The 15,426-nt window shown below is 55.3% G+C and overlaps 2 protein-coding genes and 1 long non-coding RNA gene across 6 annotated transcripts in view; 1 reads left to right on the top strand and 2 right to left on the bottom strand.

Moving 5' to 3' along the window:
• LOC117284011 overlaps nucleotides 1-171 on the bottom strand; it is a 737-nt gene extending 566 nt beyond the window's left edge. Inside the window, exon 1 of the long non-coding RNA XR_004515085.1 lies at nucleotides 39-171. This is a non-coding gene — a long non-coding RNA (uncharacterized LOC117284011). The remainder of the gene's footprint in view (nucleotides 1-38) is intronic.
• The window catches only part of Celf3 (CUGBP Elav-like family member 3), a 13,761-nt gene extending 5,957 nt beyond the window's left edge, over nucleotides 1-7,804 (top strand). The window contains exons 3-14 of one of the 4 annotated variants that reach the window (XR_778743.3): nucleotides 704-752; nucleotides 1,122-1,250; nucleotides 1,350-1,429; nucleotides 2,296-2,439; nucleotides 2,552-2,693; nucleotides 2,903-3,052; nucleotides 3,429-3,494; nucleotides 3,788-3,919; nucleotides 4,187-4,330; nucleotides 5,273-5,409; nucleotides 6,216-6,277; nucleotides 6,929-7,804. Coding sequence is in view for 3 of the 4 variants with exons in the window: in XM_010616521.3 (XP_010614823.1) it covers nucleotides 704-752; nucleotides 1,122-1,250; nucleotides 1,350-1,429; nucleotides 2,296-2,439; nucleotides 2,552-2,693; nucleotides 2,903-3,052; nucleotides 3,429-3,494; nucleotides 3,788-3,919; nucleotides 4,187-4,330; nucleotides 5,273-5,400 (1,164 nt within the window). In the remaining variant the exon portion in view is untranslated. Of the gene's footprint in view, nucleotides 1-198; nucleotides 571-703; nucleotides 753-1,121; nucleotides 1,251-1,349; nucleotides 1,430-2,295; nucleotides 2,440-2,551; nucleotides 2,694-2,902; nucleotides 3,053-3,428; nucleotides 3,495-3,787; nucleotides 3,920-4,186; nucleotides 4,331-5,272; nucleotides 5,410-6,215; nucleotides 6,278-6,928 lie in introns of those variants that run through there. The other 3 variants (XM_010616520.3, XM_010616519.3, XM_010616521.3) reach the window with 3 other exon arrangements.
• A 3,632-nt stretch (nucleotides 7,805-11,436) lies between these two features.
• Snx27 (sorting nexin 27) overlaps nucleotides 11,437-15,426 on the bottom strand; it is a 55,117-nt gene continuing 51,127 nt past the window's right edge. Inside the window, exon 11 of the mRNA XM_010616517.2 lies at nucleotides 11,437-15,077. Coding sequence (XP_010614819.1) covers nucleotides 15,030-15,077 — 48 coding nt within the window. The 3' untranslated portion in view covers nucleotides 11,437-15,029. The remainder of the gene's footprint in view (nucleotides 15,078-15,426) is intronic.

Here is a 15,426-nt window from a genome sequence, read left to right as displayed (position 1 = left end):
CCTCCCAGCCCCCACCAAGTCCTCCACCCCCCGCATACCCTGTTCCCACCCCCCTCCACACTCCTTCCCCGGGTGTGTGGAGCAGCAGAAATGATGACGTCACCACGGTCGCCAGGGCGACGGGGACGGATAAATCAGGCTGAGTGGGCGGTTGCCATGGTGCGCATTCTCCCGTTGCCACGGAGACTGGGCATCTGCTCCCTTTGTGCTGCCCGAGTGCCTTCCCCCTGGGGTCAAGGGGTATAGGGAGGCAGAAAGAGAGGTGGACACACCTCCAGGGTCCGAAGAAAGTCTGGGCCTCGGCCGGGGTCTCCTTCAGTGTAGGGTTCACCTTGGAGCTTCTCCGTGGGGTAGCCTGTCGCTCCTACTTTGTGGAATGGAGGCAGCTCTGGCTGAATAGCCCCTTGGCTGGGCATTGCCTCAGGACGCAGCTCTCGGGGGCAGCCCTCTTCTTCCCTCAGGAGAGCAGCACCTATTCCTGGCCCAGGCTTCCAGGCCCACCCTGTGTCTGGAGCTTTGCCGCATGAGCACCTTCCTTCACATCCTCTTCCACTGCCTCTAGTCCCTCAGGTCCTGATCCCAGGGGTGATTAGGCCCCGTGCCTCCTTCCCAGCTGGGGAAAAGCTGGGGTCTGGGGCTTGCTGACCTGGAGAGGGCTGTCGGGTGCGCAGGACCGAGCAGCTGTTTCTCTTCTCTCCTGTAGATGAACAGGCCGATCCAGGTCAAGCCAGCCGACAGCGAGAGCCGAGGAGGTAGGTTCCGCGCCTTCGGACCTGGTCCCTCTCCTTCCACTTCAGGCCAGGAAGGGAGAAGCTGAAGGGCAGCATCTCCTGAGGAAGGGAGCCGGACAGTTCTAGAGTTTCCCCAGTCAGCGGGGCTAGGAGTCAGGTGGTCGCGGGGTGAGACCCAGCCCACTCTAGACATGGAAAAGCTGAAGGCCAGACACGTGCAAGTCCTTCAGGGTGGGACGAGCACCCTATGTACCTGTATCCCCTTCCCAGCCATCACCCCTTCACCCCCGAGCCGCTGGCCCCTGTGGGGGGGCAGCGTCATTAGGAGGTGAGAGGCCAAGAAAGCAGCCACAGGGCCCTGACACGCCCCTTCCCTGTGCCCTACCCCAGAAGACCGGAAGCTCTTTGTGGGGATGCTAGGAAAACAGCAGACAGATGAAGACGTCCGCAAGATGTTCGAGCCGTTCGGGGCCATAGACGAGTGCACTGTGCTCCGGGGCCCAGACGGCACCAGCAAAGGTAGCCGCCAGCAGCCCCTCCGCCTTCCGGTCCCGGCAGTGGGTCCCCCAGTGGCCCTCAGAGTCGACAACACTCACCTCTTTCCTCCTCCATCTCCAGGCTGCGCCTTCGTGAAATTCCAGACCCACGCAGAGGCCCAGGCCGCCATCAACACCCTTCACAGCAGCCGGACGCTGCCGGTGAGCGCCGCTCCCTGTCCCAGGCCCCTCCTGCCTGCCTGGCCCAGGAGAGGAGCCAAAGCTCTCAGGGTCGCCTCGGTCACAGAACACCGCCCTCTCCTCTCCCCACCCCACTTCCCGCCTGCTCCATTCCTCGGCCCCCTCCCACCTCCCACCTCCCACCTGCCTCCCCCCCACTTTTGCCGGGTTTCTGTCCCTCCTGTGTGTTGACTCCCATGACCCTGCTCTTTGGCGTCGGGTCAACCCAGTGTACTCTGAGAAGAGCAGACCTCTGAAGCAGAATCGCTGGCCGTAGGGTGTGGGCTTCCCTTCCCTCCCACCTGCCTGGCAGAGGCTGGGCAAGCACTGAGTGTGGGCAAGGAGGTGGCAGGGGGCAGAGAAGCTGCTTCAGGTGACCCGAGGCCCCTTTCAGCTCTGAGCGACTCGGATTCTACAGCAGTCCTTGCAGATGTTCGTCTTTATTTCTGGTCTTTATTTGGCTCAGTGCAGTATTACAATTTGTGGCTGTGTCCACTGGGCACATCGCAAGGTCACAGGCATGGGGGCAGGTATAAGGGAAGTGGGCAGCTCTAAGGTGAGATTAAACATTTGTGTGGCTGATCCCCTAGCCAGGGCGGTTCCAGGGCAGAATCCTCCTGCAAGAGCCAGCGGCGCCTTCCTTTTCCCGTGGGCCTTGCACGCTTTGAGCACACGACTCCACGTTCCCAGCGCTGTCTAAGTGTTTGCACGTCTCAGCACAGGCAGAGTGGAGTCAGAATCTCACTATTAGATGCAGGCCGGGCTGTGGGGGCCGGGGATGAGGCCAGGTGTGGGCAGCAGGGAGAGAGATGCTGACCGTCCCGCTGCACATGTGGGCCCACTCCCAGGGCGCCTCATCCAGCCTGGTGGTGAAGTTTGCTGACACAGAGAAGGAGCGAGGTCTCCGCCGAATGCAGCAGGTGGCCACCCAGCTGGGCATGTTCAGCCCCATCGCCCTCCAGTTTGGAGCCTACAGCGCCTACACCCAGGCCGTAAGTGCTGCCCTCGCTGCTCCCCCGTCCCCACATCCGGCCAGGCCCCGGGGTCGGGAGGGAGGCAGCCAGCGTGGGCGCCCGGCCCCACTCTGCTCTCCTCCCACCCCAGCTGATGCAGCAGCAGGCGGCCCTGGTAGCGGCTCACAGTGCCTACCTCAGCCCCATGGCCACCATGGCCGCCGTGCAGATGCAGCACATGGCCGCCATCAATGCCAATGGCCTCATCGCCACCCCAATCACCCCATCCTCAGGTACGACGGGAAAGGGCCGGGCACGAACAGGGCAGGGCCAGGCGCTACAGCATGGCGGGGGCAGAGACGGGAAACTGCAGGGGCCCAGAGAGGCTCGGGGTCAGAGAGCAGCCCGCCTGCTCCCATGTGCTCTCTCAGCCTTGCTGACCGGTTCTCTGCGTGTGTGTGTCTGCGTGTCCGCTCTGTCTCTGTGGCTTTTTCCTCCCCAGGAACCAGCACGCCTCCTGCCATCGCTGCCACGCCCGTCTCTGCTATCCCTGCTGCCCTGGGCGTCAATGGCTACAGCCCGGTGCCCACCCAGCCCACTGGGCAGCCTGCCCCTGATGCTCTGTATCCCAACGGGGTTCAACCCTACCCAGGTGGGGCTCCCTGCCTGACCGCCCCGCCCAGCAACCTTTGGCGGCCACGCCCACTGGTGGCAGCCGTGACTCTGTCCCTCTCCAGCCTCGGGTTCGAGGTGCTTTATCCTGCTCTCATCTTGGGCAGGAGTGCTCCTCTTCTCAGCCAGGGACACTGAGGCTTTCAGAGGCAAACCAACTTGCCCAGGGTGGCCAGCCAGGCACGAACTCAAGTCCTCCTAACGTCGGGCTCTTTCCCCTCCCACCGCGTTCGTTCCCTTCTCACCTCACACTCATGCCTGGATGAGGCTCACCCACCGCTGTCCTCTACTTGCGAGGTGCTGCTGGGGCTTCTGCTGTGCCCCAGGCCCACTCACGTCCGTGCTGCTCTCTCCAGCCCAGAGCCCTGCGGCCCCTGTGGACCCCCTGCAGCAGGCCTACGCGGGGATGCAGCACTACACAGGTGAGGCCCCAGCCCAGGCTCCTGCCCCGGGGGTTGAGTGGCGGGAGGGAAAGGGGCCCAGAAACTGGGTCTGGGCTTCTCAGCTCCCTGCCGATCGCCCCTTCAGGCTTTCCTGACAAGACCATACCCATGAGGATGAATCTTTAGGGGCAGATCTCACAGGGGCCTGGGGCCACTCCTTCCCGGACAACCTCTCAGCCCTGTGGATTCCACTGGCCTGGGCTGGGAGAGGACAGAGCTGACTGGAGGATTCATGGGAGTCCCATTTGCTCTCTCTGTTCTCCTCAACCCAGCAGCCTACCCAGCAGCCTACAGCCTGGTTGCACCTGCATTCCCACAGCCTCCGGCCCTGGTCACTCAGCAGCCGCCCCCACCGCCCCAACAGCAGCAGCAACAGCAGCAGCAACAGCAGCAGCAACGAGAAGGTGCCACTTGGGTCAGGGTCCTCACAGCTGAGAGCCTTGAGGGACGGGAATGCCCTGGTTGTGGGCTTAAGGGCGCCCAATGGCCCTGGGCCACGCCCAGTTCTTACCCAGCTTGTGGCAATGAAGGCAAGTGGAGAGGCAGTGTGGGGACCCTGGTTCACACTGCTGTGCTTCAGCTGGGCTGGATGGTGCCCCCAGGACAGGCTGTTCCTGCTGCCCCAGTCTGTGTGTGCCAATCACTGAGCTGTCCCATCTACTGCCACCTAGGCCCCGATGGCTGCAACATCTTCATCTACCACCTGCCACAGGAGTTCACAGACTCAGAGATCCTCCAGATGTTTGTACCCTTTGGCCACGTCATCTCAGCCAAAGTCTTTGTTGACCGCGCCACCAATCAGAGCAAATGTTTTGGTAAGAATAGCATAACCCAGGGCCGGGGATTTAGTTCAGTGGTGCCGCTGCCTACCTCATAAGAGCAAGGTCCTGAGTTCGATCCCTGGTAGCAAAAAAAAAAATAGAAAAAAAAAAAAAAAAAAAAAAAAAAGCATAACCCAAAAGACAAAGTATGGGTGTGTGTGTGTGTCACTCCAAATTAGGACATGCTCTTATGCATTTGGGGGCATTATGGTCACAACAGACCAAGTATCTGAAACTCTGAGTATCCAGGGGCACAAAAGAGCGATCGCTGACACAATCAGCAACTCTTCCTGCAGAATTCCATAACCCCATCCCTCACTCTAGGGTCCAGCCTTGGGGCAGAGGCGCAGTGCAGTGACAGAGCACATGCTCAGCATCAAACAACAAAGAAACAAGACACCAGCTGGATGTTTGTTTTATGAAGTCTGAAATAGGTTCAGTTTAAGGGTGATTGATTTTTTTAAGGGAGTAAGTTTTATTTGCCTTCACATTTGTGGAAAGGCTGCTTCAAAAACCATCTAGGCGTGGTGGCACACACCTATCATCCCAGCACTTGGGAGGCTGAGGCAGGAGGATTGCCATGAGTTTGAGGTCAGCCTGGGCTCCATAGTGAGACCCTTCCTCAAGCAAAACAAAACCCATTTAGGGGTCTAGAAGTGTTCTCAAAAGTAAGGTTAGAGCTATATGGGCTGAGGAAGGAGCCACCCTGCAAAGAATGCTGGCAAGAATATCCCACTTAGTTTTTGTGAGTGGCTTGACTAGATTCATCTCTTCAATCCATCAATGAGTGAATTCCTTCTGAATGCTTACTTTGTGCCAGGCCATATCAGGGACACCTGGCAGAAATAGGGTGGTGCTGGGAAACTGGAGAACACGTCCCAACCCTCTGCAGGGGAGAGTAGGCTGGGGCTGGGCCTGATGCCTCTCTCACCTCAGGCTTTGTGAGTTTCGACAATCCAGCCAGTGCCCAGGCTGCCATCCAGGCCATGAATGGCTTCCAGATCGGCATGAAGCGCCTCAAAGTCCAGCTAAAGCGGCCAAAAGATGCCAACCGGCCCTACTGAGGGCCCCAGGTGGGTGCTGCTCCTGTCTCGTGCCCTCCTCTCCAGCCTGTGTATGTTGTAGCCAGGGCCCAGGAGTGCCCCCAGCCCCGACCCCAGGACTCCTGCTCCCACCTGACTCTGGGATGAGGTCCAGGACCTGGGGTGGCTCCCTTACCTGTTGGTCAACCGTGTCTCTCTTACACACACACACACACACACACACACACACACCCTGTGACCCTAGAAAGAACCAAACCTGCATCTGTGTCCACTCCCAGGTCTTTCATAGTATCTGGTCTTATTTGTCTGGTCAGTGTCCATGTTTCTGTGTATCTCTCTCTTTCTGTTTTCCTTTGGGTTGGCTGGAATTAGGGGAGTAGGAATGGGGGAAGAGGGGGCTGGTTTAGCGTACTGGAGGGTCCTAGAATCACTGGCTCCTGGAATCTGTTCTCCTGAGAAGTGGGTATACCAGGTCCTTGTTGCCCTGACCGTTGGGTGATTTTCTTAAGCAAAGGTGAACTCTGGGCAGGAGAGAGCACAGGAGAGACTGGGGAAGCCACTTCTAGAGCCCCTGGGAGTCACTCTGATTAGGTGGAGGAGGTTGGAAAGTTGTAATGTCTGTGAATTTTTCGTATCAGGACCCTCTGCCCTTGCTGTCCACCACCCCAAACTTAGGGCCACAGATCCGTGAGCCTTGGTTATTTTTGTGTCGTTTGATCTCCTTTGGGCCAGACCCCTGAAAAAACACAACCCAAGAACAATACCCACATTTTCTGTTTCTCCCCTTTCCCCCCAATCCTGGCTGCTTAACTCCCCCCACCCTGGGGGTCCCCCAGCCCAGGGCCTGTGTCCATTGTCGGCTGAAGCCCCCATCCCCGGACCCCTGCTCCGGGCCCCTGTAAGTTGCATGGAACGAGCGTGTTGTCTTTGGAGCCGATTGTTTGTTATTTGGGGAGGGGCCGCGGAGGGAAGCGCCCCCCAGCCCAGGGTCAGGGCCGGGGGCAGCTCGCGGGACGTGCTTGGTCAACAGTGGTTGGTGACTGTGGTCTGTGTTCTGTGCACTTCTCTTGCTTTCTTTGTTCCTTTCCAAAAAGGAACGAGAGCACTACCTGGGGGCTGGGGTGGTCTCTGCGAGACTCCCTCCCTAACCCCGTCCTGGTCCGCTGTGGCCTCTCCGCGGATGCTCCCTCTCTCCAGGTGTCTGTCTCCGATGCACCCTCTCCTTCCTTCTCTCGGCTCCTTCTGCCTGCCTGTTTGTCGCATTTCTCTGCCTCTCCCACCCCCCGGGCCTGTCTGTCTTCCACCCTTTTTCTCGTGGGTTGTTCGGTTATTTCCTTCCTCATAGCTTCCCTCCCCGTCTCCGCCCCTGCCCCGCTCTCGTGCCTGGTGGTGGCGGGGTTGGTCCGCTAGGGGCCGAGGGCTTCCGATGACCTGGCCTCCCCAGGCAGCGGGCTCTGGGTGCTGTCGCCGCCCTAGCCACCTCCCCTTCCCCAGGACGGCACCGGCCATCGTCCTCCCCCGGCGTCACCCGCGTCTCCTTCCTTCGCAGGTCTGGAGGTACCGGAGGAAGGGGCACCTCACTCCTCTTCCCGAGACTGGCCCGGCCCTCTGCACACATCCGCCCCGGGCCCTGACTGGGCTCTGGGGCAAAAGCTGCTTTATGGCCTTCGGGGCACAGGACACCGCCCCACCTCACCACCCGCCTCTAGAAGGGCCGTGGCTTTGCTTCCCTGGCCCCAAAGGTCTCTTTCTGCCCAGGCGCCCTTTTGGCCTTTGTGAGGGAGCAAGAACAGGCTTGAGGGTTCCGGGGTATCTGCCTTCTGCCGGGACTCCTGTGCCGGCTCTGCCCCAGCCAGCCCCCGCCAGCCTCCTCCCGAGGTCGGCTTCTCAGAAGCTGGCTCTCACCCCTCCACCCGCAGCAGATAGGATAACCCTGAACCTGGGCTCCCAGCCCTAAAACTCACTGCCTCTCTGCCCGTCAGCCAGAGACCCTCCTCGTCTCGCGAGGAAAAGACCTCCCGAACCCCTAAAAATGTTTACAGTCTCCGCTGGCCCCTCCATGTAAATACCATGACCACCGTGCGTTATCCAGCCCGCTCGGCCGGCCCGCCGGACGCTGCCATCTCTCTTTCTGGGAGTTTAGACAATTTGCCCTTGGGTTTTTTCTCACTCTTGATTTCTCCCTTTGGTTTTGGGGGGCGGGTGATTGGGTATGTGGGAGGAAGGGTGTTGGGAGGGACGAAGGGGTTTATTACCTGATGATTTTCTTTAGGCAAAGTTTTAGGGAAAGAAAGATGGGGTGGGGGTGGGAGTTGTAAGGGGAGACTGGGGAGTCGGTTTCAGACAGTTCTCTATGCTTAACTTATTTATTTATTGCATTTTACTTTTAAAGAGTTGGTCTTTTCTGTCTAAATAAAGAACGTTTAAAAGCAGCAGATAAGCGTGTTGGAAGGTTGGGGCCAGGGAGGGAGACAAGTCAAGTCCTCAGAGGTCCCTGCCTTGCTCTGCGCTCGCGGGGGCTCCCTCTGGCGTGTTCTGCGGGGCCGGGCAGAGGGCCAGCCTGGCGGCCTTCTCCTGGTCCTCCCTCCTGTCCCATGGAGCTGGCCGAGCCCCAGCGCGTTGAGCCCTGCTCCCCGAGAGCCTGTCGGGCCCTTTCACCTGCACTTCCCGAGCCGGGAGCAACTGCACAGGCAGGGAAAGGAGGCTCAGAGGGGCCCCCTCGGCCGTCACAAAGCCAGGAAGGGAAGGCTATAGAAACTGTGCCCACTTTGCCGGGCTGCGAGGCCCATTCTCCGGCTGCAGGAGTATGAAGCAGGCCACAGCAGTGACCCCTATGGGGCAGAAGGCGGCTGTGTCGGGCCCCTCTGGTTCCTAGATTCTTCTGTTTACTGCTCAGGGCCGGGCTCAGGAGGGGAGCACCCAGGGGGATTCGCCGACCTCACAGAGCTCGGCCACTTTCCTGTTGGCAGCCACCTGTACCCCAGCCCTTCTTACAAACTTGTCACCTTCCCGTCAGCTCACAAATACACAACCACGGATGAGCCCCAACTCACCCCACCTTTGCCCCACACTTCTGCCCCCTCTTAGAACCCCCTGTAGTTAAAAAGAGAAGCAAAGTGTCAAGTACCATGGAGACAGAAATCAGGAATGGGGCGTCATACAGAAGGAGACCTCAGGCAGGATTCTTAGCCAAATACAAAGCACCTGAAATCGGAATGAGACACCTGTGTGGAGGTCAGAGACGGAGAAGTGTGCGCCAGGTGGCGGCACAGGAGTGGGCATTTAGGGTTGGGAACACTCCCTTGAGACCCCTACTTCAGAACAGTCTGAGTCAAAACAGACACGGACCTAGAGCATCGCCCCGGAGTGGCCTGGTCTCGCGGATCCTCTCCGGCTGTGGGGCCAGTGAGCGGGATGACGAGGCAGTCTCCTCCGTGGCATCGCTCTGGACCTCAGGCAGCCAGGGCTGGCAGCCCCCACAGGAACGTCCACAGCGACCTTGTCTTTCCTCCTGTGACGCTCACGCGACGCTCAAGTCTTAAAGGCAGCACGAAGAGAAGGAAAACGGCTTTTCAAGGCAGAAGAATGGAGCTGGCAAGTTAATAGCTGTGAGGGGGAAGACTTTCAATCATGAAATCAAAGACAAAGATATCCTGAGGGGAGACCAGGGTGATGAGCACATGGCAGGAGAGAAACGGCCCCGAGAACAATCCCTTCAACGCGCTCTCTTTCTACGTTTTCAAAGCTTTCAGATGTGTACACATAATGCGGTGTCTCCATTTCCTCTGGGTTTCGGCCCTGCTGGCTTGACAGGCATGGCCCAACCTCCCGGGTTCCCTGTGTCTCCCTCTTCTCTCGCTAAAATTCCAAAGCCTCTCGTAGCCCTGGCTTCTAGTATTTGAGACTGAAGGAGTTTCCACTCGTGCTACGCCTTGTTCTCTCCCGGATCTGAAAACTTTCAGCTCTCACAAAACCTTCCAGTCTACTTCAGCAAGAGCCAGCCTCCTGTTCTCCATAATGCAGTTTCCTGCCAGTGTGTCACACCGTCACCTGCTGGATAAAAATGAGCCGCAGCCACATACTCCTAGTCGTCTAACTCTCCTCCTAAGCCAAGAGTCAGTGTTAGCTTTTCTCCGTCCTCCTGGTCAGTGGCCATCAGCGTGTTCCCGCTCAACCCCAGTTTGGATGACACCCTTCCTCCCGCAGCCTGCATCCCACCCAGCCGCCGAGCCCTCCTGTGTCCACCTCTACAGTGGCTTCACTGATGCTGTAAAAGTTAACTCACTGATATTTACTGGTTATCTACTCTGCCTTCTCCGTCTCCCTAAGCAGGGCCCAGAACACTAGAAGTTACTTAGTAACCGATTCAGAAACCACACTGGATGTCTGTGCTGGATTTCCCACCTGTGCCAAAACCGGAGGAGTCCAAAGCTAAAACCTTTTCTACTTCCAAATCCAAACTCAAAATGTTAACTATGTGTTTTCCACCTACACAGATGGAAAGCCTTAGTAGTCTTTTACAGCTCTCACAGACATTGCCACTAAATCATGAAAAATTTCATGTCCACAGCTCTCCTTGTATCCGTTTCCCTTCCTTTTCAATTCTCACCGCTTCTACTTAATAACTGAATAATCACAGCAGTCTCACCGGCCCTTCTATCCTGTAGTCTGAAACATCAATCTTCCTAAACTGCACCTGGTAAAAGCCCTTTTTATTGCTTCCTCTAAGGTAGAGCAGCGCCCGGGCATCAAGTTTCTGTCAAGCCTCCCTTCCCTCTGCAGCCCTGCACATGCCCTCAGTTCTACTTGAACAGGACCACTGGTTTTTCCCCGGACGAGGCAGATCCTTGACACCCATGCCTTTTCCTTCCTCCTTTGCTACAGTCCTGGCAGCACCACTGGCTAAGCGTTCAATCCTGCTTGCTCGTGTTCAGCGATTTACCTTAAATACCGTACACGTTCTTCATAAAGATTTCCTTCAGGCCCTCACCCACAGGTCTCTCCCGACTTCTTTTCCAGTGCTTCCGCCGCTGTTTGTCACGGTCGTTTGTAAACGTCTCCTGCTGTGCACTGTAAGCGAGCAGAACGTTTCTCTTCGCCTTTATGTCTGTGGCAGGAGCTAACACAGCGCCTCACACATGGTAGATAATGAATAAATGCTTGTTGACTTTAACCTCCATAATTCTGAGCTTGTAATTCCGCTTTCTATTTCTCTATGGATTCTTTCCTTGTTAAAGAAAAAAATTCTCCCATAGCATAGCAGTTTTTATCAGATTCCAATATTCAAGGCTAGTGGCTGGGTGAACGAGGCCGTGAATAACGTCTCTCCACCAAATGCCAAACAAAATGTCAAACTGATTCTTGCTCTTATGGTCATTGACTAAGGGACAAAACCACATTGATCGGGGGCTATAAAAATATTAAGAATGTGAAGATTTATAAAAACAATTTTAAAACGTTTGACCCACTCCAAATGTGAGTTTTCAGAGCAGACTGCCCACAAAGTCAAGGAGAGAGAAGGAGGTGAACAGGCCCGGCTCCTGAGACTCCTGTGAAAGTGAGGGCGTAGGCACAGGGAACTCTGCCCACCGGGGCGCCCAGTCGTGTCTGGGCATTCACTCGGGGTGACGAGTTTCCACTTTGAGACCCCCAGGACAAAGTTCCTGAGCTACCGAAAAGGGGAAAAGCACACAGGCTGCTGAGATCTGTTCAAGGGCTCTGCCAGCCTTCATCTGTAACCCAGCTGGGAAAGGCGTCCTGTGACTCTAGAAGGGTCGGTGCCGGCTGGCAGGCAGCAGGGGCAAGCGCCATCAGCTCTAGAACTGAGGCAGGAAAGGGAATTTTAAAGAAGTCACTGCACACAGAGGTGCACAGCACAGCACTATTTCTCCCTTCCCCACCCTTCCCCACCCATCTGCCCTCCGAAGACGCCCCGCTGAGGAAACTGGTCAGAGGCTCCTTCTCATCTTCAAGTTGGCCATTCTTACTCAAGTCTCAGAGTTTCCTGTGCTTCTTCCCACACACCCCAAAGGATTTGTAGTCTAGGAAACAAAAGCATTGTTTCATCAATAAATCAATTTATTTAAAAGAATATGTTACAATTAATTACACTAAGTGACTTTACCAAACAGTTTTAGAGTGGTTAGCTCTAGAACAAGGAATGAAAGAAACACTGTTAGCCATTACATGTCTGTGTATTTTCTCTTCACATTTCTTAAATCACAAATAAAAAATACAAGATACCGCAGTGAAAATACAATTAGAGTTTCTCTCAAATAAATTAAAAGTGTGCATGACCTGGGAAAACCCGAAGCCCAGCTGACCAGCTCAGAAGGGGCGTGGTAGGAACCGGCATCGGAGGCTGGCGGTTGGCCGAGGGCCTCGCCCCTCACTTCCGCTTCAGGTCTGCTCCTCCCCAGAGCCCTCACTTCCAAGACACCCGAGGTTACCGCTGACCAGCGAACGGCGGCTGCACCGGCAAGCTATGCCCAGGGCGGGGAAGAGAGCAGCAGGTGCGACGCGAAGACGTCCACGGAAGCCTCCCGCTGCCTGCGCTCCCTCCTTCCCGCCCTGGGTAGTAATCAGCCGCAGGCACGGCCCTCTGAAAGGAAGCCTGCGGGACCCAGTGAAGCTGGTGGAGGATGAGCAGCACGCCGGGGTCTCCTGCTACGACAGTCCCGCCAGACAGTGAGAGAGAGCGAGGGCACAGTGGCCCTTCAGGCCACCTAGCACGCAGCTCCTGTGAGGAGCCAGGCCCATGGTAAATTCGAGATGGCGCAGAGGTCTGTCACACCCCGTCAGGGCCCTGTCCAGCTGCTCCAAGCACTGGGTTTGGGGCTACGAGAGAAAACCCAAAGCTACGGCCCAGGTAACTAAAGGATGAAACGAAATGGGCCAGCATGAGGACACTGGAATATTTATCTAACTCCTCACGGAAAGCTCTGTCCAGGCCTAGAGCCACCCTGAGCACACACTTATCTGTACCAGTATAGAGCTTATGCCTAGGGCAAGGGCAGGGCAGAAAGATAGAGAATCAGGTAAAAGCATAAAAAGCAGAGAGCTCAAAGTATGGCCCAAGGGAAGCTTTCTGCAGGGGCAGGTTTCTCAGGGCCTCAATTTTCTCTTGTTCCACAGAAACTCTAAGCTTCTGCCCCAAGGACAGAAATCCAGTGCGTGGGGCGGGGGGGTCGATAGTGGGAAACCAGAAGCCCTCTTTTTCAGTCAAGCTGTAAAGGAAGACTGGGTAGATGTCTCCCTGGGCAGAAGCCAGGACGAAGAAGAGTAGTAGGGACAGAGAAACAAAGTACACGGTGAGGGGAAGTGGAGTCACACCCGACGCTGCTTCACGCACAGAAGAGCCGACCCTGGGGACCCACGGCTACAGCGACCTCTGCCCCTGCTGGAAGCTGGAGTGAGACGGGAGAAGGCACCACCCTGTAAGGCCTCCACCCTGCCGCGGCTGGGTGCCGCTAGTGGGGTGGCCTCGGGAAGCCAGTCCGAAGCAGGTCCTGCCAACAGGGTCCCTCACCCACCCTCCGGACACCAGGGGATGCAGTGCAGGAAGAGGACGAGCACCACGCACCACTCTAGGGGCCTCCGAGTCCTTGTGTCTCGTATCTAGCGGCCAGCCCTCGGGCCGCCATGCAGGCTCCGGACTCACTGCTGCTGTTTTTATAGTCTGAACGAAGCTGGTGCCAAAAGCCACAAAAGCCACTTCAGCATCTTGGAGCGAGAAATCAACATAACTTCTTTTTTAAGGGCCTTTGGCTCATTATTAAATTCATTTAAGCCAAAAGAAGAAGTTGATCCCATATTAAATAAAGTCTTCAAAGCAGGGATTACCCTCTTCAATGTTAAGCATTCAGCACTCTGGTGTTTTGAAACCTGTGATTCTTCCTGCTTTGGAGAAGTGGGGAGGATAGGATGTTTTATACGATGCCACACCTCCCTGCGGGCCCAGGGCCACTAGGATAACCATGAGAAACAAAGAAAAATGGCCGCATATTGATCTGCGTAACAAGTTACAAAAGAAAACTTCAAACCACCCCAACATGAATTCTGCCTGCCTCCCAACTCGACAAGGCAGAGGATGCCACCCTGTGGAGGTTTCTCTTTAGAAGAGGAAAGGCAGACCCCACCCCCAAGACAGTCAAAGATCTGCTGCACCTGAGCCTGACCTGGTGCCCTTATGTAATGGGTACAGAGCTCAGGGGCTGGGGACGTTGCCTGACGCATCACCCTGGCCTCTGACCCTGGGATGTAGCTTGTAGGTCTCCAAAGGTCTAACTGCAAGGTCAGAGGGGCAACTCGCTGAGGAGCACAAAGGTTTCCTTCAGTCTCCTTTTACCCAGGTGGAGGTGCAGCTAAACTGATCATACCCCACCCATTCCTGGGTCCTCCACTGGCTTGAACAGGGCTATGGCTTAGTTGGCACAGACCACAGACTAGTCTAAGTTTCCCTAAGGTCTTGAAGATACTGGTAGGTCCCTCCCCAGTGCTGCTGTTAAAGGATGTCACAGAGAGGGTAACAGTTACGGGTGCTTACTGTTCAGGAACGGAGTAGGTAAAGCCTTCCGTACACAGAACACTGCTTCCTTTCTTTTCCCTCTGCAAACCCAACCTTTATGCCTAAGGTATTAGCTTTACCTTTGGCCCCTAATGCCACCCCTGCTGCAGAAAAGCCAAGATCAGCAGTTACTACCACGAAGTGTTTCAGGTTCCTGCGGTATCAACCTCCCGAGCCCACGCTCACCTCTGCTCTGGGCAGCGGAGGAGAAGCACAGCAGGGGCCCCCAGGAAGCGGGAAGGAGACACAGAGCTGGCCAGAAGCCATGAGCGGGAGAGATGGACCAGGAAACTGCCTGGAAATCAAGAGACCACACCAGGTCTTCAGACTCTCTCTGCAGATCGCAGCCCTGTGCCCGTGAGAAACACACCTGATTCTCCTCCCAGAGCCCTCTTGAAAGATAAAGACGCTACGCTCCTTGCTCCTCAGACTCGACGGCAACCCAAGAGCCAGAAACTGCATTCAGTACAAAAAAAGGGGGAAAAAACCCAAGCAGGTTGTAAACTTTTCGAGTCCTTCATGAGGAGAGGTATTTTCCCTGTAATTTTTTTTTCCTTTTTAAAGTTTGTTTCAAAATAAAGAGAGCAAGAGAGAGGTCATGAATTCTAGTGAAAGGTGTGTAAAAACACAAGCTAAAAAAGGTACTGCCATCAATATGAAATTTAAAAAGAAATATATATATGTATATACGTGCAGCTAATTTGTGTATATATAACTTTTTACATACATACATATATATGTCTGAACAGTGCAAATGGATGAAGTTCATAGTTCCAGTTTTCAAAATATAGTACAAGGAGAGTCTGTTGGTATGCGGCCCAGGTGAGAGACAGACACCTCTGGCGAGTTGCTGGGCTTATTTCCTTTTCTGCCTTATCTCAGTGGACTTATGGTGCTAGCCAATCTGCTGTCCTCCACCAGCTCAATTCGAGGGAGTTATTAATAATATCTAGTTTAGGGGATCTGAACATAACGACTGTTTTCCTTTAGCTTTCCTTTTGTGTTAATGGTTATGCTGTCTGACACGGAAGATGTAAGGGATAAGAGGATGAAGGCGAGAAGAAGGGAAAGGGACAAGGAAAGGCTAGGTGGCCACATCCCTCTGCTGTGACCTCGCCATCTGGAAAATATTCTGAAAGGGAAAAAAAAAAAAGTTATTGGGAATCCACATCCACTCTATTCTCGACAACCCTCAACCAGAGCTAAAATGGCAACTGGGCGACCCTATGGGACTGGCCTCTTCTCCCACAGGATTTCCCACCAAGAACCACAGCCTTTCAGAGCTGGGAGGACTCTGAGTATTAATCACCCAGCTAAGTCTTCCCGTTTTACAGGAGAGAAAAGTCAGACTTAATGGAGATTGATTTAGCCAAAATTAGAGCTAGGAGGAAACTTAGATCGGATTCCCACAGCCCAGTTTTCTTTCTCTTTCTCTTTCTCTTTCTCTTTCTCTTTCTCTTTCTCTTTCTCTTTTTCTTTCT

Source organism: Fukomys damarensis, unplaced genomic scaffold (assembly GCF_012274545.1).
Source record: "Fukomys damarensis isolate Sample0158 unplaced genomic scaffold, DMR_v1.0_HiC HiC_scaffold_33, whole genome shotgun sequence".
NCBI classification, from domain to species: domain Eukaryota; kingdom Metazoa; phylum Chordata; class Mammalia; order Rodentia; family Bathyergidae; genus Fukomys; species Fukomys damarensis.
Note: the sequence above shows the minus strand (reverse complement) of the source record. Positions and strands in the feature narration are given on the sequence as shown.